Below are 26,984 nucleotides of genomic sequence, written 5' to 3' on the forward strand. Positions count from 1 at the left end.
TAAAACAGTCATTTTCTCCAGGGAGACAGATCTCTGCTGCCTTGAGTTCAGTTGTAAGTCTGGGGGTGGGGGGTTTCCTTCAGGCCCCATTTAGAGGTTGCCAAGCCTAGGCCTGCCAGCCCTTTAGGGTTGCCAGGTTCCCCCCCTGGCCACCGACAGGGGATTCTGGATAAGGTTGCCAGGTCCAGGCTGGGAAACTCCTGGAGATTTGCGGGAGGAGCCTGGGGAGGACAGGGACCTCAGTGGGGTACAATGTCACAGAGTCCACCCTCCAAAGCATCCATTTTCTCCATGGGAAGTTATCTCTGTAGTCTGGAAATGAGCAGGAATTACAGGGGATCCCCAGGTCCCACCTGGAGGCTGGCATCCCTCGGCAGCACCCTCTGGGTGACTTGATACCACCTGATTTGCATGACTCAAGTAGGCCCAGCTGCTTGCTACTGTTCATCAGCAGCCATCAGTTAGAGCTTCAGATTAGGGTTTGCAAGACCCAGGTTCAGATCCCTATCTTGCAGTGGAAGCTAACTGGGTTATTTTGGACCAGTCACATACATTCAGCCTAGCCAACCTCACAGGGTTGTTGTGCAGATAAAAAGGAGGAGAGAATAATGTAAGCTGCTTTGGTTCCCACTGTGGAGAAAGACTGTAATTTTTCTAGGTAGAGGCTGTGGGGGAGGGGTGTGGAGATGGAAAGTTGCAGACAGAGAGGCAGATAAAGGTAGGTTGGCTGTTGGGTGGGAAGGAAATTGTGTTGCCAACTCCAGGTTGGGAAATTCCTGGACATTTGTGGGGTGGAGCCTGGGGAGGGTGGGATTGGAGGAGGGAAAGAACTACAGATCAGTATAATGCCATAGCTGGAGGAGAAAAAGAAAAGGGGGGGGCAGAAGGGAGAAAGAGTGTGAGAGAGGTAGAGGGAGACAGGAGGAAGCAAAGGTGTGAGGAACAGGATAACCATTCCGCAAGTTTCTTGCGGGTCTCCACTTGTATATATATATAACACACTCAGGCAGTAGGACTCTCTGCTCTTTCCCCTTTTTGTTCCAACCCTTAACCCTCACCTGATGCTGTACAGGACATTGCCATTTCTGGCGATACGCAGGAGTTTGTTATCAGTGGTGATCTCATGAAAGTGGGCCCCTTTCTCATTAGCAAAAAACAAATCTGGTTTCCAGATGGAATCCAACATGGAAGGGTCCAAATCCAGGGAATCATCTGGATATTCATTGTACGCCAGCCGGGGATCATTCCACTGCTGCCGCAAGAAAATATTCACTCTGTAATCCTGTAACGAAGAAACAGAAATCAAAGTTATCAAGTGCCCAAAGGAAAAAAACGTTGTGAGTGGTCAGAATCTGCAACACTGTGTGAGCAGAAATAAAGCAACTAAGAAGCACCTGAAAATAAGCAAGGTTGGCCTTCACCATCATCAGGATCATGCTCTCGATCTGTCAGTTTCCCTGCTGGTGCTGTTTCTTAGGGAACTATATCTCTCTTGCCAAAGGGTATATAATTGGGCAAATAGCTGAGGTCCACAGCACCTGCTCCATGCAGCAGTTTTCAGACCATACCACAACAGACCTTGGCTGTACTGCATTGAATTGAACAGTTCCCCAGGCTGATGGATAGGCAAAGCATTCTCCTTTTCAGACAGGTCTGGGGTTACAGTAGTGAGATAGCCCTTGGGTATGCATGGAGACTACAAAACACTACATCGAAGATAATTTCTGCAGCCTTTTAAGTATGAAAAATACTTTACAGTCCAGTTTCTTATCCTTAAAAGATCCCTATACGGCAACCTCTCAGCTATTCCATTTACCTATGGGAAGCCAAAGTTGACAGATTGCAAATCATCCACTACCAAACATGTGGCCTGTAGATTTTGGAAGCATATCTCCCATATTTGGTAAACAAGAATTCCATGCAACCAGTAATTCCCAAAGTGTGTGCCAAGGCATATTTGTTTCTGTCACAGAACTGGTAGCGTATTACAGGAAATAAATAAATCAGTAGGTAAGTCTGCCTGGGAATTTAAACTACCCCTCATGGCATTGCCTGTTTCAACTCTGAATGTAAGTATCAACAAGGAAATAAACTACAGCTATTAATACCAGGGTTGCCATTCATCTGCTGGAAACCCTGGGAGATTTGGGGCACAGAATGGGTATATGATGCCACAACATCACTTCTGGTTATGTACCCAGAAGTAACATCACAACAACATTGCTGCATTGCTCTAGGAATTTCCCAAGTCTCTATAATAAAAACCATAAATATTTGAGAAATTCTTACAGTATTGCTGTGACATTGCTTTTTTTCTTCATTTGTGCTTCATGTCATGCTGCTCCACTAAACAATTTTGGGGTGAGAACCAGATATCAAGGATATATTTTTTAACAAAAAAATCTGACTGTAGGGTTGCGGTGCTCATCTCCGTTTCCAAGCCGAAGAGCCAGCGCTGTCCGAAGACGTTTCGGTGGTCACGTGGCTGGCATGACTAAACGCCAAGATGCATGGAATGCTGTTACCTTCCCACCAAAGCAGTACATATTTATCTACTTGCAATTTCTTGCTTTCGAACTGCTAGGTTGGCAGGAGCTGGAACCAGAGACAGGAGCTCACTCCATCATGCGGCACTCGGGTCTCGAACTGCTGAACTACCGACCTTCCAGCCTGCAGTTCAGCGTCTTAACCACTTGAGCTACTCTATTTGACTAGAAGATGTCATGGCAAAAATTATAGAGCAAGTTTTAAAAAGTAAATCTGTTCTGCAGGTGGGGTAGTGTATCCACTGGCCCCACCCAGATTCAGCTATGTATTAGGGATGTGGGAGTTATAATTCTCACTCAGGTATGACACAGACTAATTGGGTCCTAGCCAAATCAGATAAGATACAAAAAGATCCATAATCAGATCTCTGAATTTTTAGTTAAAGGTCAAAGCAGCTGTGGAGTGATGGTGGGTTGGGCTGGGGAAGTGGTGCTGGGAGGGAATTTACTGGATTGTTTCCCCCTACAGGGCACATAGAGGCATTTTGTGAGATTTAGATTGGAAAAAATGGCATATGCAGAAATGGTCTCCCCCCACCCTTGCTTTTCTGATCAAAACAGTCCCTCCACATTCCTATGACCTTTAAAGAATCTGTGGGAGATATGGATCTCAGCATGGATTTCCCTGTCTCATCTGATTTGTTCCTTAGGTAAGTTATGCATTGAATATCCTAAAGAAATGCAAATTATCAATGTTTTAACCTCATGGATGCTCCGAGCCCTTTGAAGAAAGAGTGGAATACCAATATAATAAATAACTTCTTCAGCATTTATAAATGCTTACATTCAGGTCTAGGCCAACATATTTATTGATTTTTCTATTCATATCATGACATTCTTACCATTTTTAACAGTCCCTGTGCAGACAAAGAGCAGTGTGTGTGTGTGGGAGGGGAGGATGAAACATGGAGGTGACACTGTTAGAGAGCTCTATAGTTCACAGTGTCCTCCTACCCAGCTGCAAAACCAGTCTGTGTTACAGATTTTATGGGCCTGCCTTGTAATTTAATTGAAATCTGTCTCACCAGCACCATTGAGAATGACATTTCCCTCATAACCTCATGTCTTACAGCTCCTCTGGGTATCTCCAGGCCAGGCCAAGCCAGACCTTTGATATTTTTGACTGTTTTCCTGGACAATAGCTGGCAGCTTTGGTTTTCTTTGTCTGACCAGTGGCTTCCCTTCACCATCTGTCCCCTTCCCCATGGCTCTGCATGAGAAAAGACGCAGGCAGCCTTTGGTAAACAAAAGAGGTGATAAAAGCCCAGAGTCCCTTCCTTCATTTGCATTTTCAACGTGCTTGAGAAGTGGCAGGTCATAAACCAGTTTCCACTGCCCTTGATCAAATTAATTGTTAGGATTAGGATTTATGATTTTATTCAGTGCTTTCCTCACTTGGGATGGCCTGAAGCAATGAGTCAGAAACTGATAGTAAAGGTAATGTGAGGAACCCATTACATGTGTGCTCACTGGTAACTAATGGATAACCCCAGATAGAAGAAGCTGGGTCCCCCCCCCCATGCAAGTCAATGGTGCTTAGAATTACTGGTTATTTTTAGATGTTTAACTGCAGTTTGAGGAAGACTGAAAAACAAGCTATGAAAATGTGCCCTGAAGCAGCTCTAGAGATGGGACCCTCAAAACTAGTTGGGAGATGTGAATATAAAGCAGGAAATCTGGAATATTACATTTACATCCCACCCTTCCTCTAAGGAACTCAGGATAGTATACATGGTCCCCTCTCTCATTTTATTTTCACAGCCACCTTGTAAGGTAGGTTAAGCTGAGAGAGAAAGAGAGAGAATGCCTGGCCCAAATTCATCCAGTGAGCTTCATGACAAAGGGAGGAACCCAGGTCTCCCCAGCCCTTGTACAACAACCAAGTCTAAAACACTACCTCACACTGATACGTTGCATAAATTATTCTTCATTTACCAGTCATGAGAAGTGCTCTATGTGGCATGAAAATGCCAATTCTTCCTGGTAATTAGAACGCCCTCTAGAGTTGACTGCTATTGGGGGGAGGGTTCCTGGCCAAGAGGGGCTTGTGTGACCTCCAAGCATGTCACCCCATCCTGCAGGTGTACATGCAGAGACCATGCTGGAAGAGGAACCAACTCTTTCATGATTTTTCTGTCCCTGTTGGTGTTGGCAAGGCTAAAAGGAGAGCAAAAGAACTTCCAGCTGCTCCTCCTATGAACTAGGAGACTGGTCCAGAGGCTCTGGGACAATGCAGTGACTTCTGAGACAGTTTCTTGAGAGAATGGGTTGACGGACCAGCACCATTTGACATGGTCCTGACAGTTGTTGCTCTGCCATGGGTAAATTCATCAGCTCTGATCATACTCTTGTAAACCTGTATTTATAATCTCAAGGATTAAAATGAAAACAGATTTGCAGGGCACTAATATTACCACCCACTATCCAGTTTGGTGCTTGCACAGTGTAATCAGGAGTTTACATAGTTTTAATTGCAGAATGCATATTTTGTGAAATTAATGGCAGGTGCTCCCCCACTGACAAAAATGTAGGAAGACTTTCAATTAAATGTTGTAGCTAAGGAAGAGCATGGCAGTGCCAAAAACAGCCTGTACAGACTGTACACTCTCCTGTCCCAGTTGAATACCCAGGGTTTAATGTTATTACTGGACTTTATGTGTAGCTGTTTTCATAAATGTTCTCAGTGAACCCAAAAAATGAAACTGCAGGATGGTGGTGTTATTTTAATAACATGCACATACGAAATTTGACTTTCATTAGTGTGGAAATGCAGCACAGTTGCAGGTGCTGCTGATGGTCACCAGAGCAGTCAGTGCATCAGAAGCAGCAGCACAAGAGGATGGGTAAATTAGGCAAGACACTGACATAAGGCATCCCAAGTGCTACCTGTGTCTTTCATGTTCTAGGCACAAGCAGGGCTATTTTTGGGCAGGAACGGAGTTCCGGCTGGCTCCTGAGTTGGTCACGCCCAGCAGGAACTCATTAGCATAATAGGCCACACCCAACAGCAGAAACTCATTAGGATTGGCTACATTAGGTTAGTGTGGCCTAACATGCAAAGGAGTTCCTGCTACAAAAAAAGCCCTGGGTTTTGACAACAAACAAGGTAAACAGAATAAGAAGCAAAAGGTGGGTGTGGCTGGATGACCACACTTCTGGTAACATGGGGGTGCGGCCTAATGTGCTAATGAGCTGTGCTGTCAGGGGTGTGGCCTAATATGCTAATGAGTTTCTGCTGTTGGGTGTGGCCTATTATGCTAATGAGTTCCTCCTGGGCTTTTTCTACAAAAAGAACCCTGGGCACAAGTATGAGGTTCATTTGGAGGTGGGTAATCTATGTTGCTTTATGGTTATTTTTTCAAGTGTTTCAATAATTATGGTTTATGATTATTATAGCTGATATTTTATTCTTTGGGGCTTTTACTGCATTTTGCACAGTACCTATTCACCATCACCCCAGCAAAAGCTTCTTTTTAAGCTGCCTTGAGACACTTTTGATTGGGGTGGCAGAATGTGAAAGAAAGAAAACAATAAGCCATATCTTTTTTAAAAGCTAAGGGCTGTACAAATGGATTACTATTAAAGTGGAAGCCATTTCTTGGGATGAAAAACCAGCCTTTTCCATTCCACTGAAACCTCTTCCATAGTGCTTGTTCCGTAATGTCGCCACATAACTTTTTCCTGCTAGCTCTTCACCTCTATTTGAACTTCAGAGCATGTCTGTAAGAGCCATGAATAAAATTTATTCTTTACTGTTTGTGAAGAGGGCTGGGTTCCAAGAAGTCACCTTCACATATTCTGGTTAATTACCCATTTCTTTCTCCCCAAGGTAAGATATGTTCAGAAAACTTGAATAGCTGAGGAAGAGCTAATAATGGAATTGACTTTATGCACAACTAACCAGTCAGGCAAGCCTGAAGTCCAGGAAGAAAGATGCAAGTGAAGAAAATGGAAGTATTTGAAGAAGAAAAGAGGCCTGCAGACAGCAGCTACCTGATCAAATCAAATGCATCGATCTCCTTCCCATTCTGCTTATGAAAATCAGTGATGGCTGCCGTCAGTGAAAATCAATGTAATTGGTCTAAGCAGCAGAAAGTAAAATATACTTTTGGTTATTCTGGTGCAAACCAGCTGAATGTTGGCAGGTCAGCACTGCTCCTGTGCCTATTTCATGTAAGACATGGAAAAAAAATCTGTGTAGGGAGGAAATTCTAGTGGGAGCTGCTCAGCCTTGTATGATGAAATAGTGCAAAAGAGGTTGGGAAAATCATGGTGTTAATTGCTTGGGGAAACAGTGCACTGTTTGAATAACCAGAGGTTTGAACAGATTTCTGAAGAGTAGGGGATTGCAGGAGGTATGCCCCACTTATCCTGAAGGAAGAAGGATGGATTATAGGTGGACTGTTCCAAAGTGATGCCATGTTCAAATATGAGCCTTACATTAATCTGAACTTCAGTCACTCCATAATGCAAACGTACAACTGCATAGCTGGACTATACATTTGTTTTTTTCTCCTGCATCCTTTCCTATATTAACAATGTGTGAGAGAGGCTTTGGTGTGCTTTGTCGGGCTATCAGTGTAAAAATGTTGAGGGCCTCTGATCCCAGTTTCAGCCAGACCATTATGCAGAATGAGGTGGTTTGGTGCTTTCGGTGGCACACTTGGGGGGGGGCATCAGACCAAATGTTATATTTTTTAACATCAGGACCATTTTAAAAAGGGGGTTTACTTATGTAACCATAAACTTTCCAATCAAGGATAAAAGTGAGCCAAGAGTTATATTTTTCAGGAGAAAAAGAGAAGGGGTGAAAGGGTTAAACAGCTCCTCCTCCTCCTCCTCAAAAAGATCCTCAGATGCAATACTTGAACAAAGAAATTTTTCTTAAAATGGTCACAGAACTAAACAGAATAAATAGTTCCATCTGACGTGTCTGCAAATGTGATTGTGCTGCCCCAGCCAGCGTTTTAAACTGTAGTTAAGTAGAACTTCCATATATCTTTAAGAGCAGTGGTCCCTGGGAATTGAAGTTTTTAGATAGACATCCCACAGCATCCGACACACAGATGCGTGAGGATTCGAGTTTTACAGCTCTCTTCCCGTGGCCTTTGTTCTCTTTAAACAGCAAGGAGATGGGAACGCGCAATCCTTTTCACCATAAGCCAGTGAACTGAATTAGATTTCAAAAGATGTGGACTTCACCAGTTATTCACCCTGATTGACTGTAAGTAAGGACATCTTCTGAATGCATATGGAATTTAATAAAAAGTGATTTAATTCTACTTTGTTCTGGCCGTGTGTTGATCACGTCCAGAAGGCGCTGTTGACTTCCGACTTAGCGCTAGACGGAACAGTGAAAAGGATTGCGCGTTCCCATCTCCTTGCTCAAATCCTTTCAAGACGTGGATTCCTGTCAACCTGGGGGGGGGGCAGAAGTAGGCATTATCTTGACAAATACGAGTACCCAAACTTGTGTTTTCTAAGACAACAGGAATTCAGGGGCAAGAGGGGTACCAGCAGCATTCACTGCCACCTAATCAGCTGATAGCCACGGGCTTAAATGGCTTTAAAAGCTATTTCACAAAACTCGCAAATTTGTGGAATATATAGATTCACTGTTATTAACCATGAAGGCTAAACAGAACCTGAGGCAGTGTGCTAATTAATGCCTGTTGCTGGGACAGAGGCAGCACTGGATGGGGTAGCTATCGCCTTCGCTCCTACTTTGTGGGCTCTCCAGAAAAGTTTGGATAGTTGCAGTTGGAATCAAGATGCTGGACTAGATGGGTCCTCAGTGTTCTTATGTACAGTGGAAGATTGGCAGGCAGGGGGCTAGGCCGCTGGGTTGCACCTGCTGACTCTTCCCTCTGCAGTCCCTTTCTGGCCCCTTCTTCCCTTATCTGGCCTTATTTGTGATTGTGAAGTCTGGGTGGGAGAAAAGGAAACGGCCTAGGAATATTTGAAGGGAAAACTGGTACACAGTGGCAGAATTAAGTACCCCCTTCCAGCTTGCTGAATCTCTGTGTAAGGTAGAGTTGCCAGGTCCCCCCGGCCACCGGTGGGGGATGGGGGGGGCAGGGCCATCAGCTCCAGGTTGGGAAAGCCTGGGGAGGGGAGGCCTCAGCATGGTACAATGCCATAGAGTCCACCCTCTAGAGCAACCATTTTCTCCAGGGGATCTGATCTCTGTAGTCTGGAGATGAGCTGTAATTCCAGGGGATCCCCAGGTCCCACCTGGAGGCTGGCATCCCTAGTGTAGGGGCCTCTTAATGGAGTTACAAGGGAAAAACAGGGTTGGAGTCCTGTCTACTTGGTTGTAACCTGCTCTCAGTATATACATCTCCAGGGCAAAACTTAATGCTTTTTGTTCTGTCAGTTCTGATACTCTTCTGCTGGTCACTTCATCTGGAGGACTGTGGCCAGCCAGTGCATACTTGCCTCTTAATACTCATTTACCCAAACAGCCCATTATCTAATCGAATAGTTAATGTCCAGATGACTCCTGAGAAGAGTCAGTTTGGTGTAGTGATTAAGAGCAGCGGACTCTAATCTGGGAGAACTGGGTTTGATTCCCCCCTCCTCCACATGCACCTGCTGGTGTGACCTTGGGTCAGTCACAAGTTTTCTCAGAGCTGTTCTCTCAGGAGCAGTTCTTGAAAGAGCTCTCTCAGCCCCACTTACCTCACAGGCTGTCTGTTGTGGGGAAGGGATGGGAAAGGGATTGTAAACTGCTGAGACTCCTTTCGATAGTGAAGGGCAGCGTATAAATCCAATCTCTTCTTCTCTTCTTATTTCCAGTTAGACATTTGCAGCCTCTGTTTTCTTCTGCCCTTTACATTCATTTTCACAGTTGCTATGGCTGTACTACAGCTTGACTATAAGGTTATATTTGGTTGAATCTTTTGAAGCGAGATGGGTCATGTATGATGTTTCTTTAAATAGGCACACACACATATAGATCATATAGATGCAAAGGGCATTAAAGAATGAGAATTCTAAATGTCAGCTTTTGATCTTTAATTTAAGCCTGAATTTAAAACTTTTGCTTCTAGCTCTAGAATGGATATAAGATGCTTTTATAAGGAATATCTGATACAATGTCCTTGTACAGCTGGAACCACAGTTATTTAATTTGTAAAATTGGTATGCCACCTCTCCAGACCTGCTTGAGACCGTTCACAACAGTAAAGCAAATAAAATGGTAAAAACAATAAAAACAAGTAATTAAAAACATAAATAAAACAATCCCAACTAATAGAAGCCATGCCATTAAAAACAGCCAATAAAAGCAGTCCATGGCATGACAGCATATAAAATGGAGCAGTCTAAAATGATATTGATAAAACAGTCCTCAGGCTAGTAACAGACCATCTAAAATAATGAAATCCCTTTATTAAAAGCCTGGGTAAAGACTCGTATTTTGGCCTGGTGGGAACCTAAAGGACAGTAAAGTACAAGCCAGGTGCAACCCTGGATTAACCATTAAGCAAAATAAGCACATGTTTAGAGCACCAAGGGAAGGGGTTTTTTTTACCACAAATGTGTTTTTTTTTGGCTTACATTACTTACTGCTATTTAGTGTTAAATACATTTTAAATAAGTTTATATTTAATTTATAGACCCATGATCATTTGTCAGAAGTGCCCCCTTGATCACAGTGGGGCTTCTGGAATGTGAGAATCAGACTGACAAGAGATGAAATCCCATTATTTCTTTTAACCCCGTCTTTCTCTTAATTCAAACTGTACAAAATTAGAGAATTTATATAGTTGTTTTTTTAAAATACCCAGCCTGATAAAACTGCATAACAACAGTTATATAACTGGTGGAATAATAAAAGTACATTATGTAAATAAAATCATCACAGTAAAACTAAATAATAAAAACATTTTGGAACAGTGCCTTGCAGGATCTTCTAAAGCTGGGAAGTTAGGAAAAACACTTCTATGCCAAAGATGCCACCGACGTAAGGTTCCTGCCTTTCTGATGATACTTGCAGCAGGACTTGTAATTGGTTTCTTTATGATGATGTGAGGGTTCATAGGGGCTCTTTCTGCACTGGCTTATTCCCTGCACTCACAGCTGTTCTGCCTCACGGTATATTTCTCATTCTGCATTGCATCCAAGGTTCACTTTGCATTTCTGCCAAATTATTTTTGAATTCTACATTGCTCAGCTCTCATTTCGGTTTACCTGCACTGTTTCCCTGTGGCCAAGTCATAGGGGGTGCCTCAGCAGCCTTGGATCCCGTGATCCGCTGAGGGTGTGGGAGTTTCTACACTAACAGCTCACTGTAGCTTACTCCGGAGAATCTGAGCAGTCGAGCCTTTATGATTAACTTTGTATTTTGTGTCCCTTCCTTCTGCCCTATTCTCCCCCCCCCAGTTTATTTTTGTGTATGCATTCTGCATCTACAACCAAAACCCAGATTTTTGTTTAATCGTGGTTAACATCACTTGTGACCTGTGGAGGGGTGTGTGTCCAATTGACACCGACTTGGCCAAGTGCATAAGCAAGGGGTGGGGCACACTGCACCGTCCCCTTTCTCTCCTCTCCCCCCTGCTCTCCTCCCCACCCCATAAGAACATAAGAGAAGCCCAGGGCTTTTTTTGTAGAAAAAGCCCAGCAGGAACTCATTAGCATATTAGGCCACACCCCATGCATTCCCTTGGCTTGCCCGGGTGCCCCGTGGCTGCGGGGAGCCCAGGCAAGCCGGCCCTTGGACAGGCTAGGGAAGGCATGGGGAGGCATTTAAATGCCTCCCTGATCCTTCCAGCCCCCCCCGGCCCACCTGCCTCAGAGTCGCCTGGGGGGTTTGCTCTCCAGTCCTTCCCTCTGTAGCCACGCACGCAGAGGTTTTGGCTGTAGAGGGCGTGGCCAACTCTGATGCCAGCCGGAACTCCGTTCCTGTGCGTTCCTGCCCAAAAATAGCCCTGGAGAAGCCAATGCTGGATCAGGCCAAAGGCCCATCCAGTCCAACACTCTGTCACACAGTGGCCAGAAATACCAGGGGCCATCAGGAGGTCCACCAGTGGGGCCTTTGGCTAGCTGCCACTGGGCTACTCCAGGCATGCTCAACCCATAGAGGGATGCCAGCTTGCTGGCTGGCTGGCTGGTCTGTCAGGAGGGATGACCCGTCCCTAGGGTCCAATGTGCAAAGAATGGAAGAGTGTGTCAAACACCCCCCCCCCCAAGCTAGAAGCATCAGACTCGCAGAGGACCTCCCCAGGCTGCTCCTCTACCTGCCCTCCAAGTCGTGTGCAGATTGGCTTTGGGGGAGGGGGAAAAGACCCCTCCCTAGTGTCCAATGTGCAAAGGATCCCAGCCCTTCCCCTGCTGACCCCCACCCCCCGGACATATATCAAGATCAGTGATCTATCTACATTATCAACAAAAGTAAAAAGGACTATTAAAAAGATACAATGGTAGGGTAACCTCGCCATGCAGGAGAGGAAAAGGTGGAAGAGGGAAGGAGGAAAGAGCTGAGTGAGAGGGAGGAAAACAGGGGTGGAGATGGGTGGGAGATGGACAGTGTTGCAGCAGAGTCTGAGGAAACTTATCTGCTTAGCATTACCTCCAACTTGGAAGTGGGAAATTTTTTAAGTCCACTGCAAAAGCACTCTTGGATAACCCGAGGTGAAGGCATAGGGAAAGTGATCTGACGGCTGAATGCCCCAAAATAAATGCAAAAGCAAAGAGAAAATGCGATGGGGAATTGAGGTAATGCAGGAGTAAATGCAGATGCAAATTTAAAGGGCAACTGTGATCCGTGGAGAAAGGGGGGGGGAGAACCATGCAGAAAAGGCCTATATCTTGATAGCAACTTGTGTGTTTTCACCACCCTGCACTCTTCAGTGGCTCATAAGCAACACCAGTGCATTTCCCATTCTTTTATTTTTTGTTTTTAACCTCATGCTTGAGTCTAGCAGAGTGTTTTCCCCTCTAATGTTTGAACATTGTGTAAATCAAGGCTTTGCAGATAATGCATGTAAGTTTTCAAATGTCTGGGGGTAGTTCAACAGGAATAGATGCCCCTCCCATCTCTGCTTAAACAGAGAGATGCCTAAAGCTGTTTTAAAATGTGCATGAAGTTGAAAGGAACCTCCACCGTCTCCCTTCCTCTCCCTCCGTTGCCAAGTCATTACAGTGTAACCAATGTGGTCCTCACTTTCCCTCACTCACCCTGCACATATGATGCATGAATGAAAACTGCTTCATCCTGCTTTTCCTCACCCTTCTGTCCGCCCCGAGCTCTGCTCTAGCCCTCAAGCCTTTCCCCTGCAGCCAAACTCAGGGAATAAATAGTTCTCTGCATCTTTCTTTCGCCTTTGCCAAACGGCACAGACCAGACGCTTAGCAAGCAGCCAGATCTCTCTCCAAGCAGCACAGCTCCTGCCCTGTACCTTTCAGATCTGAAATGCCCCACCTTTCTCCTGCCACAGGTCTGGGAAAAGCTCCCCTCTGGGGAGGTGTTGGGTAATCTTGTGGTGATGACCCACAGACACAATGCGCATGGCAGCCCCCAGCTCCCAGGCAATCATCCAAAATATCTGAATGTTTTCCCTCCCTTAAACAGGCTACCACTGGGTTCCCCGGCCGGACAGCAAGCAGCAAGCATTGCAAGGGTTGTTGTAATGGGAAATGTTGGGTTTTTTTGTTTTCTGTTGTATGCTAAATCTAATATCATACATTGTTCGGCAGACTACAAGGCTGCATGTCAATACTTTTAAATACTGATGATGCACACACACTTTTCAGAGTACAAAGCTGCTATTAAATCATAGAGTTGCCAGCCCTGGGTTGGAAAATACCTGGAGACTTTGGGGGTGGATCTGGGAGAGGGCGGGGTTTGGGGAGGGGAAGGACCTCAGTAGGGTACAATGCCACAGAGTCCACCCTTAAAAGCAGCCATTTTCTCCAAGGGGGCTGGAGATCAGTTGTAAAAGTGGGAGATCTCCAGGCCCCACCTGGAGGCTGGCAACCCTATTAAATCATCATTTTCCAGGTTGGGGGGGGGATGAACACAGGGAGTGGAAGCTTGGGGGGTGTATGCTGCCAAGGTGGAGCCGGTTGGCCAATACTCATTTGTGTCATCCAATAGCATCATGTTGTCTGTGGGCGGCACAGAGTCATGCAGAATACATAATCAGCATATTTTGTGATCCCTGGGGGGAATCCAGAGGTGCAGAATTACAAGCACTGAAAGTGGAGTAAAGGCAAACAGGATTGGGTACGGATAAAAGATGGGGTAAATATGCATGCAGAAAGAGCCATAGAGAAAGGGGCTTCCTCACATATTAAGGTCCAGAATATTAGGGTGTAACCAGCACTCCTTATATGGGCTCACATATAGCCAGTGCCATTAAAACACAACTGATATGTTACACACTTTCCAACAATTCCCAAGTGAAAACTTGGGTGCTCTTACACAGGTGTAATACTCTTGTTCTCATATCAGGAATGATGAGTCCCTTATTATGCCTTTCTTAAAGGCTGTTCCTTGCCTGCTGAATAGTCATTACAAGGGATAGATGGATTATGTGTCTACTCCCTGTCCAATCCAAATCATGGTAATCATGCTACAAAGGAAAAACTTCTCGCCCAAGTCAATAACTAATAATACAAATCATTGCTGTCCATAAAGACTTCAGTCCCTTTGCATTCCATGTGCAACCACTTACATAAATGCTATTGTGATGATGGCAGAAGACGCACACACTGCTTCAGAAAGGGTTTGTCCATTCACACATGTCCCAAGACGTCCACCAGACATTAAATGTGAATCTGTTTTCCAACTGTTAGCTGAACTGGTAACCTCTCCTGGTGTGTGAGTGTAATGTATCCATCTCCGACTGTTGGTGTGGCTAATTCGCCACGCGGTCATGCGAAGCGGCCGAGCTGTGCTGGCAGTAACAATGGGACAAGCGGATCCTAGCCGGTGCCTATCGGCGGGCTAGGCTCCCAGCCGAGAGCCTATGGAACTCTCGGCCACCGTAATAGCCAATCACTTGTGTGTGTGTTTTGGATGTGGGATTGTTGCACATATAAACTGGCCTGTGAGCTGGTTAGTCTTGTCTTGTTCGGAGCTGAAATGAAGTATGAGAGCTGAAATCTCTAGTAAGTCTCAGTACTTTTCACTGGTGATGAAGGTAGGATCCTAACTCCCATGAACAATGACCCGGACGAAGATTTGAGCATCGCATCGAGCCCCAGCGCCGAGACCGCCACACGCTGCTCCGCTTTGTGCCCTGGTTCTCCGGTAGCCGCTCACTGCACTGCTCCTCGCTCCGTACCTCGCCCTACTGACCCCGAGAGCAGCAGCGCTTCATGCCTCACTCCAGCCTCCGCCGCCTCTGTTCCCGAGCTACACCCTCCACATGGAAGCAGCCCAATGGCTACCTCCCAGGAAAGCATCGCTGCCTTCGACATCTCCCGCACCGCACAGTGAGAAACCTGGCTCGAGATCCTGGAGAGCTACTTTGACTGCCATGACATCGTAGACCCGAGTAAGAAGCAGGCCCACCTCCTCCAGTCCTGCGGCATAGACACTGTCTTGCTGCTCAAGGACCTAATTGCACCTAAGCAGACCAAGGACGATTCCTGTGTGGTGCTGGTGAAAGCACTGACCGACCACCTTTCACCAAAGCCCACAAAGTTTGCTGAGCGCATGGACTTTTTTGCGCGGGTCCAGGGGCCGAATGAGCCGGCTTACAAGTTCTTGGCCGGGCTTCGGCGGTCGGCCCCCAGATGCTCGTTTCCCAACCTAGCGGATGCCTTGCTAAGCCAGTTCCTCTTGGGTCTCCGGGAACCCAAGCTTCGGAGGAAACTGGTTAGCCAGGATGACCTGGACCTAGATAAGGTGCTCCGGGAGGCCGTGGCCTACAAAAAGGCGCATCAAGACCGCTGCGTGTGGGTGGTCCATCACACTCAAGCAGCCCTCGAGTCGGACGACTCAAAAGGTGAGGAAGTGCTCCAGGTACGTCGTCGTCCATCTCAACATCAGCATCGCTCGGGGGGGACCATCCTCAGCCAAAGCCTCCTCCTCATCGTCTTCCTGTGCCAGCTGCGGAGAGGCACATGAACGCCGGGTTTGCCGCTTCAGGGACGCCGTCTGCTGCAACTGCAACAAGCCGGGCCATCTGGCCCGGGTCTGCCACTCTCGACGACAGCCCCAGAAGACTACAGCCCACCAGACAGCATCAGATCTACCCACCGACCTTCATACCCTCTCTACCCACCACCAGCAGCACCAGGTATGTGACTTGCCCCCCGATAGCCCAAATAAGGTGCACGTAATGGTGTTAATAAAGGGGTCCCCCTGCAGTATGAAAATTGACTCTGGCTCTTCCTATTCCATAATTTCAGAGGAAACGCTGCATTCGCTCTGCCCACGGGGGTATCCCCTCTGTGTAAGCCACAGGGGTTTAAGTTACAGGACTTTAACACGAACCCTGTGGCGATTCGAGGCTGGAGCAAGTTTACGGTGCAGTTTCAGGACTTCCGTGGACAATTGGACTTGCTGGTGGTGGGGGGGAGGCTCTCCAGTCTGCTGGGACTTTCTTGGTTTGGGCCCCTGGGATTGACGATCACGGGGGTGAATCAGCTCTGGGCTGAGGACTTTGCGGCTGTGTGCAATGAAATCCCCAGGGTTTTTGATGGCACACTCGGCTGCTACACTGGGGCCCCCATTTCCCTCGACCTTGACCCGGCTATCCGCCCCATCTGGGTTAAGGCCAGACACCCCCCTATTGCTATGTGGCCAAGGATTGAGGCGGAGCTCGATCGGTTGGTGGAACAGGGGGTGCTGGAGCCAGTCGCTTCTTCCCGGTGGCAGACCCTGATAGTAACCCCGGTTAAACCCAATGGGGAAGTGCGCATTTGCATGGACTATAAGTGCACGTTAAACAAGGCACTACAGGACCATGCGTACCCAGTACTGGTGGTCAGCCACGTGCTCGCGGCTCTGGCGAGGCCCCGGGTTTTTGGCAAGTTAGATCTGGCTCAGGCATACCAGCAGCTCCCGGTGGATGCCGCAACTGCTGAGGCCCAAATGATTGCCACACACAAGGGGGCTTTTAAAGTTCATCACCTCCAGTTTGTGGTGTCGGTCGCGCCGGGCATCTTTCAATCTTTCATGGACAATTTGTTAAAAGGTATTCCAGGAGTGCAACCATTTCTAGACGACATGCTCATCGTGGCCCAAGATGCTTCGACCTTCGCCGATTGGCTGCGGACTGTACTCCAGAGTTTTGACATGGCTGGCCTGAATGTCAAGCGTGAAAAATGCCTGCTTGGGGTTCCCAAGGTGGAGTTCTTGGGGTTTGCTGTGGACACCCTGGGTATCCCCCCCTCCACTGATTAAAAGACCAAGGCCATCACGCTGGCTCCCCCTCCCACATCCAAGGAGTTACAGGCTGTCCTGGGCCTGTTAAATTTTTATAATTCCTTCCTACCCCTGAAGGCGGCTGTGCTGGAGCCCTTACACCACCTGCTGGACAAGAACGCCCCTTGGGTCTGGGGGCCAACGCATGCCGCCACTTTCCAGGCCGTGAAGGACCTCCTGGTCTCTAACTCGGTCCTCTCTCATTTCAATGAGCCTTTACTGGTGGTCCTTGCATGCGATGCCTCGCCTTACGGGGTAGGGGCGGTGCTAGGCCACCAGTTACTGGATGGCCGGGAGGTCCCGGTGGCTTACTATTTGCGCACTTTGTCATATGTGGAGCGTAACTTTGTGAAGATTGACAAGGAGGCGCTTGCTATAGTGGCGGGGGTGAAGAAATTTCACCATTACTTGTATGGCTGGCCGTTCACAAACCTGATGGGCCATAAACCGCTCCTCGGCCTCCTGGCCCCCGACCGCCAGACCCCGCAGATAACGTCTCCCCGGGTGCTCCGGTGGTCTGTTTTCTTGGCAGGATACTCATATGTGCTTGTCCACCGGCTGGGAAAAGCGATGGGGCATGTGGATGCTTTGAGCAGTCTTCCGCTGCCGACTACGGATCTGGACCCAGCACCAGCCCATCAAGTTGCGCTGCTGGAGGTTCTTCCCGATCAACCTGTGCACATTCAGGAGGTGTGCACGTTCGGGAGGTGGCGCGCCGCACGGTTAAAGAACCGATCCTTTGCCGCATCTTGGACTGGGTGAGAAAAGGGTGGCCTACGGCCCCAGAGGGGGTGGGCTTCATGGCATTTGCATCCCGCAAGGATGAGCTATTGGCCCATAAAGGCTCCGTGATGTGGGGCAGCAGAGTGGTGATCCCAACCCCTTTAAGGGAATAAGTCCTCACGGTGCTCCACGAGACACATCCAGGGGTGGTCCGGATGAAAGCCTTGGCCAGAAGTTACGTCTGGTGGCCGGGGCTGGATTGGGACATCAAGGACCGGGTTAAGAGATGTCTGCCCTGCCAAGAATCCCGACCCAAGCCACCACGGGCTCCCGCTAGAGCCTGGGAGTCCTCACACAAGTCCTGGTATCGGCTCCACTTGGACTTGGACTTTGTGGGGCCATTCCAGGGTCAACTATTCTTTATACTAGTGGACACGTACAGCAAGTGGCTCGAGGTCATTCTGGTACTGTCCACTTACTCGAGAGCAGCTATCCGGGCCATGTGGCACAACTTCAGTGCCCAGGGTATTCGCAACACCCTGGTCACTGACAACAGCTCAGCTTTCACCTTGAGCGAATTCCAGGACTTCACCTGTTACTACGGAATTCACCACGTCAGATTGGCTCCGTTCCACCCAGTGACCAACGGCCAAGCTGAATGCATGGTTCGGATGACCAAGGATGCGCTCTGCCACTTGGATAGCAAGGACTGGGATTACAAGCTGGCAGTATTCCTCTTTGGCCAGAGAATGACACCCCACACCAGCGGAGCTTCTTTTGGGCCGGCGCCTGACGACCAGCTGGATCGCCTTCATCCCAATCGAGCCCCAGAAGAAGAACCAGCCACGGAGTCACCCGAGGCTGCCAGTGGGTTTTTCCCCGAGGACCCGGTCTACACCCAGAACTATGCGCAAGCCCCGCCATGGATTCCGGCCCAGGTGGTGAGAGTCCGTGGACCCAGGTCGTACAAGGTCTCCAGTGAGGATGGTCAGATACTACACCGCCACATTGATCAGCTGCAGCAGCGGGTACTGCCATACGACCTGGAGGACTTCGAGGACCCAGACACCCCGGAAACTCCCGCTCCACCTCAGCTACCGGACACCCTTGCCTGGCACAATGAGGCACCCTTCGATTCTCCAACAGACAGCACGACCGTGCCCCGAGAAGCAGCGCTACCAGCACCACAACTGCCAACACCACCCATCTCTCAGCCCAGTGCTACAGTGTCACCTTCCGCCTCGATTCCCACACCTCGCCACTCAACGAGAACCCATAAAGCACCCTCCTATTTGCAGGAGTTTGTGTGTGGGTGTCTTTTGGACCAAGAGGGGAGGGGTGTAATGTATCGATCTCCGACCGCGGGCATGACTAATTCATCATGCGGTCATGCAAAGCGGCTGAGCTTCACTCGCAGTAACAATGGGACAAACGGATCCTAGCCAGTGCCTATCGGCGGGCTAGGCTCCCGGCTGAGAGCCTATGGAACTCTCGGCCACTATAATAGCCAATCGCTTGTGCGTGGGTGTGTTTTGGGTGTGGGATTGTTGCACATATAAACCGGCCTGTGAGCTGGTTAGTCTTGTCTTGTTCGGAGCTGAAATGAAGTATGAGAGCTGAAATCTCTAGTAAGTCTCAGTACTTTTCAGTGAGACAGGGATTCCATGAGCCTCACTTTGGGCTCAAGGCAAGCACCCTGTTGTCTTACATCTCTCCTCCTCAGCACAGTTGGCCAAGAGTAGCTGCCAAATGATTAGCTGCAGCACTGTGTGTATGAGAGGGGGGAAGGAGTATGTTTCAGTAACTGAAAAGAAACTATGCAGTGGGCAAGCATCTTCAAAAAAACTTATTTGTTCAAGATTATAATTCCTAAAGACTCTGTTAAGCATCAGAGAATAGTCTGTTATCACTAACTGTAGAAGAGGATGATTATTATCATCTTGGTTTGACTACAAAATTACCAGCCACTCACTAAGACCAAATATCTCTACGGATTGCTCCACAGAGCCTTAAGGAGGTGGGATATACACAATGGGGGTGGGCTATGCACAGACTTGGGTAGTGCTGGGCCCAGATGCAAACCTCATTCCCCTCTCCTTTTTCTTCTGTCTTCTTGCCTGAGAATCCCAATATGCATGTGCATGGGTTAACCAGAGTGAATTTTTCCACCATAAACTCAGATCCTAAATCTAGTTTAAACTTAGGTTTTAGAATCCTGGTTTGTGGAGGGAAAAGTAACTCTATGTGTCACAGGTAACCAGAGTTAAGTTTCTAAATGGGATTCTATGTGAGAGAAGAAAGGGGGGGAAGAATCAAATTTATTGCAAGCAATGAATCAGTTTTCCATTTCTCTCACCCTAAGGGAGTATTATTGCTATAAGGAGTATTATTGCTATAATTCATTAGTGCAGTCACTTGTTGAATTATTGTTGAATTTAGGAATAGTCACCTCAAGAAACTACAGGCCAGTCAGTCTGACCTCTGTCCCAGGGAAGATACTGGAGCAGATTTTAAAAGGATCAATCTGTGAGCATCTAAAGGACAACCTGGTGATCTGGGGAAGTCAGCACGGCTTTGTCCCCAACAGGTCCTGCCAGACAAACCTCATTTCCTTCTTTGATCGAGTGGCAAGCTTACCAGATCAAGGGAATGCTGTTGATGTTGTTTACCTGGATTTCAGTAAAGCTTTTGATAGGGTTCCCCATGATGTTCTGATGGGTAAACTAGAGGACTGTGGACTGGAGTCCAGGATAGTTAGGTGGATAGGGGAACTGGTTGGAGGACTGCACTCAAAGAATGGAGGGGGGTGTCCAGTGGGGTGCCACAGGGCTCGGTTTTGGGCCCGGTACTTTCCAATATTTTGATAAATGATCTGGAAGAGGGTGTGGAGGGGCTACTCATTAAATTTGCAGATGACACCAAACTGGGAGGAGCAGTGAACACACCAGAATATAGAGATAGAATTCAACGAGATCTGAACATGCTGGAAAAGTGGGGGAATGTGAACAAGATGCAATTTAACAAGGATAAGTGCCGAGTTCTACATCTGGGTAACAAAAATGAGGAACATGCATACTGGATGGGGTAGCTACACTTCTGAGTAGCAGTGTGTGTGAACAAGATCTTGGCCTCACTTCAAAAATGATGTGGATGGAATGGAGTGGGTGCAGAGGAGAGCGATGAGGATGATTGGGGGCCTGGAGACCAAGCCCTATGAAGAAAGGCTGAGGGACTTGGGAATGTTTAGTCTGGAGAAGAGGAGGTTGAGGGGCGACATAATTCCTCACTTTAAGTATTTGAAGGGCTGTCACTTAGAGTTCGGCAGGGAGCTGTTCCTGTTGGCAGCAGAGGATAGGACTCAGAATAATGGGTTTAAATTAAGGGTGGGAAGGTACCAGCTGGATCTTAGGAAATACTTTTTTACAGTAAGAGTTGTGCAACAGTGGCAGTCTTTAAGCAGCAGCTGGACAAACACTTGCCAGGGATGCTCTAGGATGATGCTGCATTGAGCAGGGGGTTGGACTAGATGGCCTGTATGGCCCCTTCCAACTCTGTGATTCTAAGTTTGTTGTTATTTAGTTATAAAATTATTTGATGTCTAATCAGTTATTATCAGTGAGCCAGTTTGCTGTAGTGGTTAAGTGTGCGGACTCTAATCTGGGAGAACCGGGTTTGATTCCCCACTCCTCCACTTGCGCCTGGCTGGATGACCTTGGACAAGCCATAGTTCTGATAAGAGCTGTTCTTGAAAAAGAGCAGTTTCTGTCAAGAGCTCTCTCAGCCCCACCCACCTCACAGGGTATCTGTTGTGGGGAGGGGAAGGGGAAGGAGTTTGTAAGCCGCTCTGAGACACCTTTGGGTAGTGAAGGGCGGAGTGTAAATCCAATCTCCTCCTCCTCCTCCTCTTCTTCTTCTTCTTCTTCTTCTTCTTCTTCTTCTTCTTCTTCTTCTTCTTCTTCTTCTTCTTCTTCAAGTAATTTCTGTTGAAGTATATTGTACTGTATGATACTGTAGTTTTGCTTCAAGTTGAAAATAAATAATTAACAAAAAAAGAGCGAGGAATATGTCTGAACATGACCACAAGTTGGGTTCATGACTGCCCTAGTTTGGCATTGGTTAATACTATGTCTAAATGTAATCTTAGCATCATATGACTGTATGTTTACATTGACCAAGGACACTAGATTAGTATTGTTCAGTATTCCCATGTGTACAATTGACTTTTTTAATATCTGTGTTTTTATTTCTTATGTTACATTCAGCACATGTACAGCTGAATGTGTGGCCGAAACCCCACATGTACCCAGGTACATTGTTATTATTAAGTTAGCTCACTTCTACTAATGTATGTTTCAGAGATGCTGGAAACTTGTACACTGTTTGACTTATTCAGGTTTTAATTGCTACACTGACGCTTGAGAACCTGTATGTATTTGATATGTTTTATGTTAAAACCTAATAAAATATTATGGTTAAAAAAAAATGTACCCAGGTACTTGTCCCATATTTCATTTGTAAAGTGAATATGCATTGGCACTGGTGTACATTTGTATTCAGGTTATACATATAATATGACCTGTCATTAGTCACTTAAGCGTCAGAAATTGCCTTTTACCACTGTGGCTGGTTTGCCAACAGCCCCCATTCTTGGAAAAAGCTGACTATCATACATGGCTTACTCACATCCAGATTTGCTTATTGTAACATATTGCATGTGTGTCTGGAGCTGAGAATAGTTTAGAAACTTCAGCTGGTCAAAATCATGGCAGGTAGAGTTCTTACTATGGTGCACACTGAGGAAAAAAACTGTTATAGTTTCAGATCCAAGCTTCTGGAGGGTTTACTGTGATTGCTTATTTTGGAGTAGGACATTACTGGTTTGGGATTCATATCCACGTGGTTCTGGAATTTGGGGCCATTATTTTCAATGGGGAAAGTATTCAAGGGTGTGGGTCAGCTGTTTATAAAGATAATGGCACCAAATTAGCACAGTACAATATAGAAGTAGTAATACCCAAGAATCACACATTTGTGGTACCATTCTGGAAAATAACAATGCACGCTCCTAGTTCTTTCAGGCATAAGCAAAAGTGATTATATTAAGCCAGTGCTGTATCATCTACACTGGCTTCTGATCTCTTTTCTGGACCAAAAAGGCACTGATTTTGACCTTTAAAGCACTGGGTTTCTTAGGTCCAGAATATACGAAGGAGGTCTTCACCCATGTCAACCAAAATTCTACTAAGGCTGGTTCTCAGAGGGAGACCCCTGTGCCAACCTCAAGTCTCGGGAGGGCTCTTTTTGTAGCAGGAACTCCTTTGCATATTAGGCCACAAACCCCTAATGTAGCCAATCCTCCAAGAGCTTACAGAGCTCTTCTTACAGGAGCTACTGTAAGCTCTTGGAAGATTGGCTACATTAGGGGTGTGTCGCTTAATATGCAAATGAGTACCTGCTACAAAAAGAGCCCTCCCGAGACTTGAGGTTGGCACAGGGGTCTCCCTCTGAGAACCAGCCTTAGTAGAATTCAGATGGTGGGAACCTGGGAGAGGAGTTTTTGGCTATTGTACCCCAACTTTGGAAGTCCCTCCTACAGGAATTGAGAACATCTGCTTTCCTAAAGGCTTTATGGATGGATTTGAAGGAATACCTTCCAAAATGCCTTTGAGAAAATGGTATGGCAGGGGGAGGCACTATTGAGAAAATGACTTTCACTTATTTTACTGTATTTTGTTGATTTGTATTTATTGATTTCCTTCATCTTGTTCCATATTTCCCCCCCCCCCCAACTTGGGGAGCCAAATGGGCTTACATCATTCTCCTTTCTTTCATTTTCTACTCACAACAGCCCTGTGAGGTAGGTTAGGGTGAGAGTATATGGCTGGCTCAAGGCAACCCAGTGAGAGGGAGGATTTGAACCTGGGTCTCCCAGATCCTAGTCTGACACTCTAACCACTATACCACATAGGGTCTCTTGTGGTATTTTACTGGCTTTTAATTTATATTTATTGTATTTTATTGTGTTGTAAACTACCTTGGTGACTCTTTAGTTGAAAGGCTGTCTATAAACTATTTTTGCTTTTGGTAGCCCATTTCCAATTAATAATTCTCCTGTCTCTCATTTATTTTCTGTTGTAGTCTGCACCAATGCTCCCTCTAAGCTGTGGAGTCTTGTTGTGAGCAAAAATTCTACTTTGTGAGCTACTGGCATTAGAGTTGTGTGTGAGTGATTTGGCTACTGCATAAATTAGTTTGCTCTGGAGCCCTCCTTCCTGAGCTAAGGCAAAAATGTGTGAGCCAGAGGCTCAAAAACTGTGAGCTAGCTCACACTAACTCAGCTTAGAGGGAACACTGGTTCTTTCTAGTTCCCTCTCTTCTAATTTACCAGTCACAGTGAGTGGGTTCTGCTGGCAACTATCATCTGTAAATTCCACACATTTGTATAATTTCTCCTTTGTATATAATTTTAAGAGGCCCACCACCCAGAGTTACTGCTAAATCACATCGCAGTCCTAAGCAGAGTTGCACCTCTCTAAGTTCATAAGACTGCATTGTCAATTTCCTAGCTCCTTTTATTTCCCTTTGGATTGTGTTCCATACAGTGTTTGTTGACTTCATTGGACCTTTGCATGTTGACACGATGATAGCTACTGATTTGTTTGCTGTGAAGACTTCCTCTAGTGTCTTTAAATGTCAATGTTAATGTCTTAGGTGTAAACTGCAAGTCCCAATACTGGCATTTTAATGGTCTTTCTAGATAAAAGCTGAAAGTATAGTAACTATGTAACTTTTACTCCAACTGGAGCAGTATTCTCACAGCGATCCTGAAACAGAACTGTAGTTATTATCAGACTCTGCTGGTTATATCTGGTCAATAGTGCTCTTTTTGTTAAAAAGGAAAAAAAGTACTGGTACTCCTATATAACATTATACTAATTTCTACCAATTCCCTTCTCAGGACTTGGGAGAACCCCCCTCCCCAAGATGCTGTACTCAGTACTGGTGAGTACTGGTGAGTACCAGTCACAGCCACAAAAGCAAAAGTCCAGATTTCTGCTCTCTCTCTTGAAATTTTAATTTTCCTTATGAAAATGAAATTTCATTTCAGTTCAGAACTAACTGAATCATTGAAAACAGGGGTCATTTCCTGCAGGAGTGCACAGGAGCGGAGCTCCGGCAGTAAAGAACCTGGGGGCGGGCACATGCAACAGGCCCCACCCCCTGCTCCCAGCAGCCCTCAATCAGAGCAAGAAGCAACCAGGTAAACTGCAGAACACCCCCCCCCCGGCCCCCCGGTCCAAAACAGTCCAGTGGCACCTTTGACCAAGTTTTATTCAGGTACAAGCTCTCCCTCCTCTGTGAGGACAGATCTGCACGTCCTCCCCCCCAGTCGCTAGCAATCCAAAACAGTCCAGTGCAGCCTGAGTGGTGGGTGTTGCCTTCTGACACACTTCCGGTGATGTCAGGGGCAGTGTTCCCTCTAAGCTGAGTTAGTGTGAGTTAGCTCACAGTTTTTTAGCCTCCAGCTCACATATTTTTGTCTTAGCTCAGGAAGGATGGCTCCAGAGCAAACTAATTTATGCAGTAGCCAAATTACTTGCTCACAACATTAATGCCAGTAGCTCACAAAGTAGGATTTTTGCTCACAAGACTCCAAGCTTAGAGGGAACACTGGTCAGGGGGTGTGACATATGTAAATAAGTTATGCTAATGGGTTATGCTAATGAGCTCCTGCGCCTCTTTTTCTACAAAATGACCACTGATTGAAAAGCTGTTTCACAATTAGTATTTCCCCACTGATTACCATTATAACACTGGCACCTACCATGTATGAATGAAAACATGTATTTCAGTTTAATGTTTATACTTCAGCAGGGAAATATTTTTCAATAATAACAAGCACTTTATCTGATGGTACAGATACTGGTATCCATACCCTATATGCCAAAAAATGAAAGAGAAGCCCACATTGTAACTTAGAAATCATTTACAGGGTGACACATGATGCTACAATGTGGATCCCACTTACAAACCCATAAAGATGCCATCATAATGATCACATGAGTAATTTTACACCTTGACCTTATCATGGCATATTTCTTATCAATATGCAACAGGAAAAAAATCAAGGTGTAGGGGAAAAAAATCAAGAAAGAATAATAATAATTTCTTTTCTACACCTTGATTTCCCCCCCTGCTGCTACTGCTGGTGTGGCCCTGACTTCTTCTCTACTTATCAGTATGCAGTTCATATAAAATCAGTCTAGGATGCAGAGAATATAATGTGGGTTAGTTGTGCATCAGAACCAGGGGTCATTTCCTGTGGGAGCGCACAGGAGCGGAGCTCCAGCAGTAAGGATCCCAGGGGGCGGGCACATGCAACAAGCCCCACCCCTGCTCCCAGCAGCCCTCAGTCGGGCCACGAGGAGCAAGAAGCAGCCAGCTAAGTTGCAGAGCTCCCCCCCGACCTGCCTTCAGGTACAAGCTCTCCCTCCTCTGTGGGGGCAGATCTGCACATTTCCCGCCCCCCCCAATAGCTAGCAATCCAATACAGTCCAGTGGCACCTTTAAGACCATGTTTTATTCAGGTACAAGCTCTCCCTCCTCTGTGAGGGTCTACACATCCCCCCCCAATAGCTAGCAATCCAAAACAGTCCAGTGGAGCCTGAGCGGTGGGTGTTGCCTTCTGACACACTTCCGGTGATGTCAGGGTGTGTGGCATATGCAAATAAGTTATGCTAATGAGCTCCTGCACCTCTTTTTCTAGGAAATGACCCCAGATCAGAACACAGTTGATGCAGAAACAGACTCAGGGATTTGCACCATTTTGGATACATTCTGTAGCTTTCACTGAAATCTGAGCTTTCTATTTTTGTATGCTTAGCAGGAAAATTACTGGTACATTACATAAACCAGTGATTTTCAGACACCGAGAAGTGTAGCACCAGTACTTCCAATCTAGCAGAGTCAGTTGACTTTCCTGATGTTGGTTTGGAGTGTTTAATTTTATTCTGTTTTCAAGATGGTATAATGACCCCCCTATGTTAGCATCAAGATGAATTGGTCGGGGTCACAATACCGCCTAGTGACCCCGGGCCCCAAGGAGGCCAGGCTTGCGGCCACAAGGGCTAGGTCCTTTTTGATGGCGGCTCCTACCTGGTGGAATGAGCTCCCGGAGGAGATCAGGGCCCTGCGGGACCTGGTACAGATCCGCAGGGCCTGCAAGACGGAACTCTTCCGCCAGGCTTTTGAGTAGGAGCCGCCGCCACCACTACCACCACCGTGCGACTGCAGAGCAGTTCCGCCGCGTTGGGCTGACTGGCCAGCTGAAA

At 46.7% G+C, this 26,984-nt stretch overlaps 1 protein-coding gene across 1 annotated transcript in view; it reads right to left on the reverse strand.

Annotated features, from left to right (window-relative positions):
* GLRA1 (glycine receptor alpha 1) overlaps window positions 1-26,984 on the reverse strand; it is a 114,324-nt gene that overhangs the window by 31,580 nt on the left and 55,760 nt on the right. The window contains exon 4 of the mRNA XM_015415290.1: window positions 1,059-1,282. Within this exon, the coding sequence (XP_015270776.1) occupies window positions 1,059-1,282 (224 nt within the window). The remainder of the gene's footprint in view (window positions 1-1,058; window positions 1,283-26,984) is intronic.

Source organism: Gekko japonicus, unplaced genomic scaffold, assembly GCF_001447785.1.
Source record: "Gekko japonicus isolate JY-2015 unplaced genomic scaffold, Gekko_japonicus_V1.1 scaffold509, whole genome shotgun sequence".
NCBI classification, from domain to species: domain Eukaryota; kingdom Metazoa; phylum Chordata; class Lepidosauria; order Squamata; family Gekkonidae; genus Gekko; species Gekko japonicus.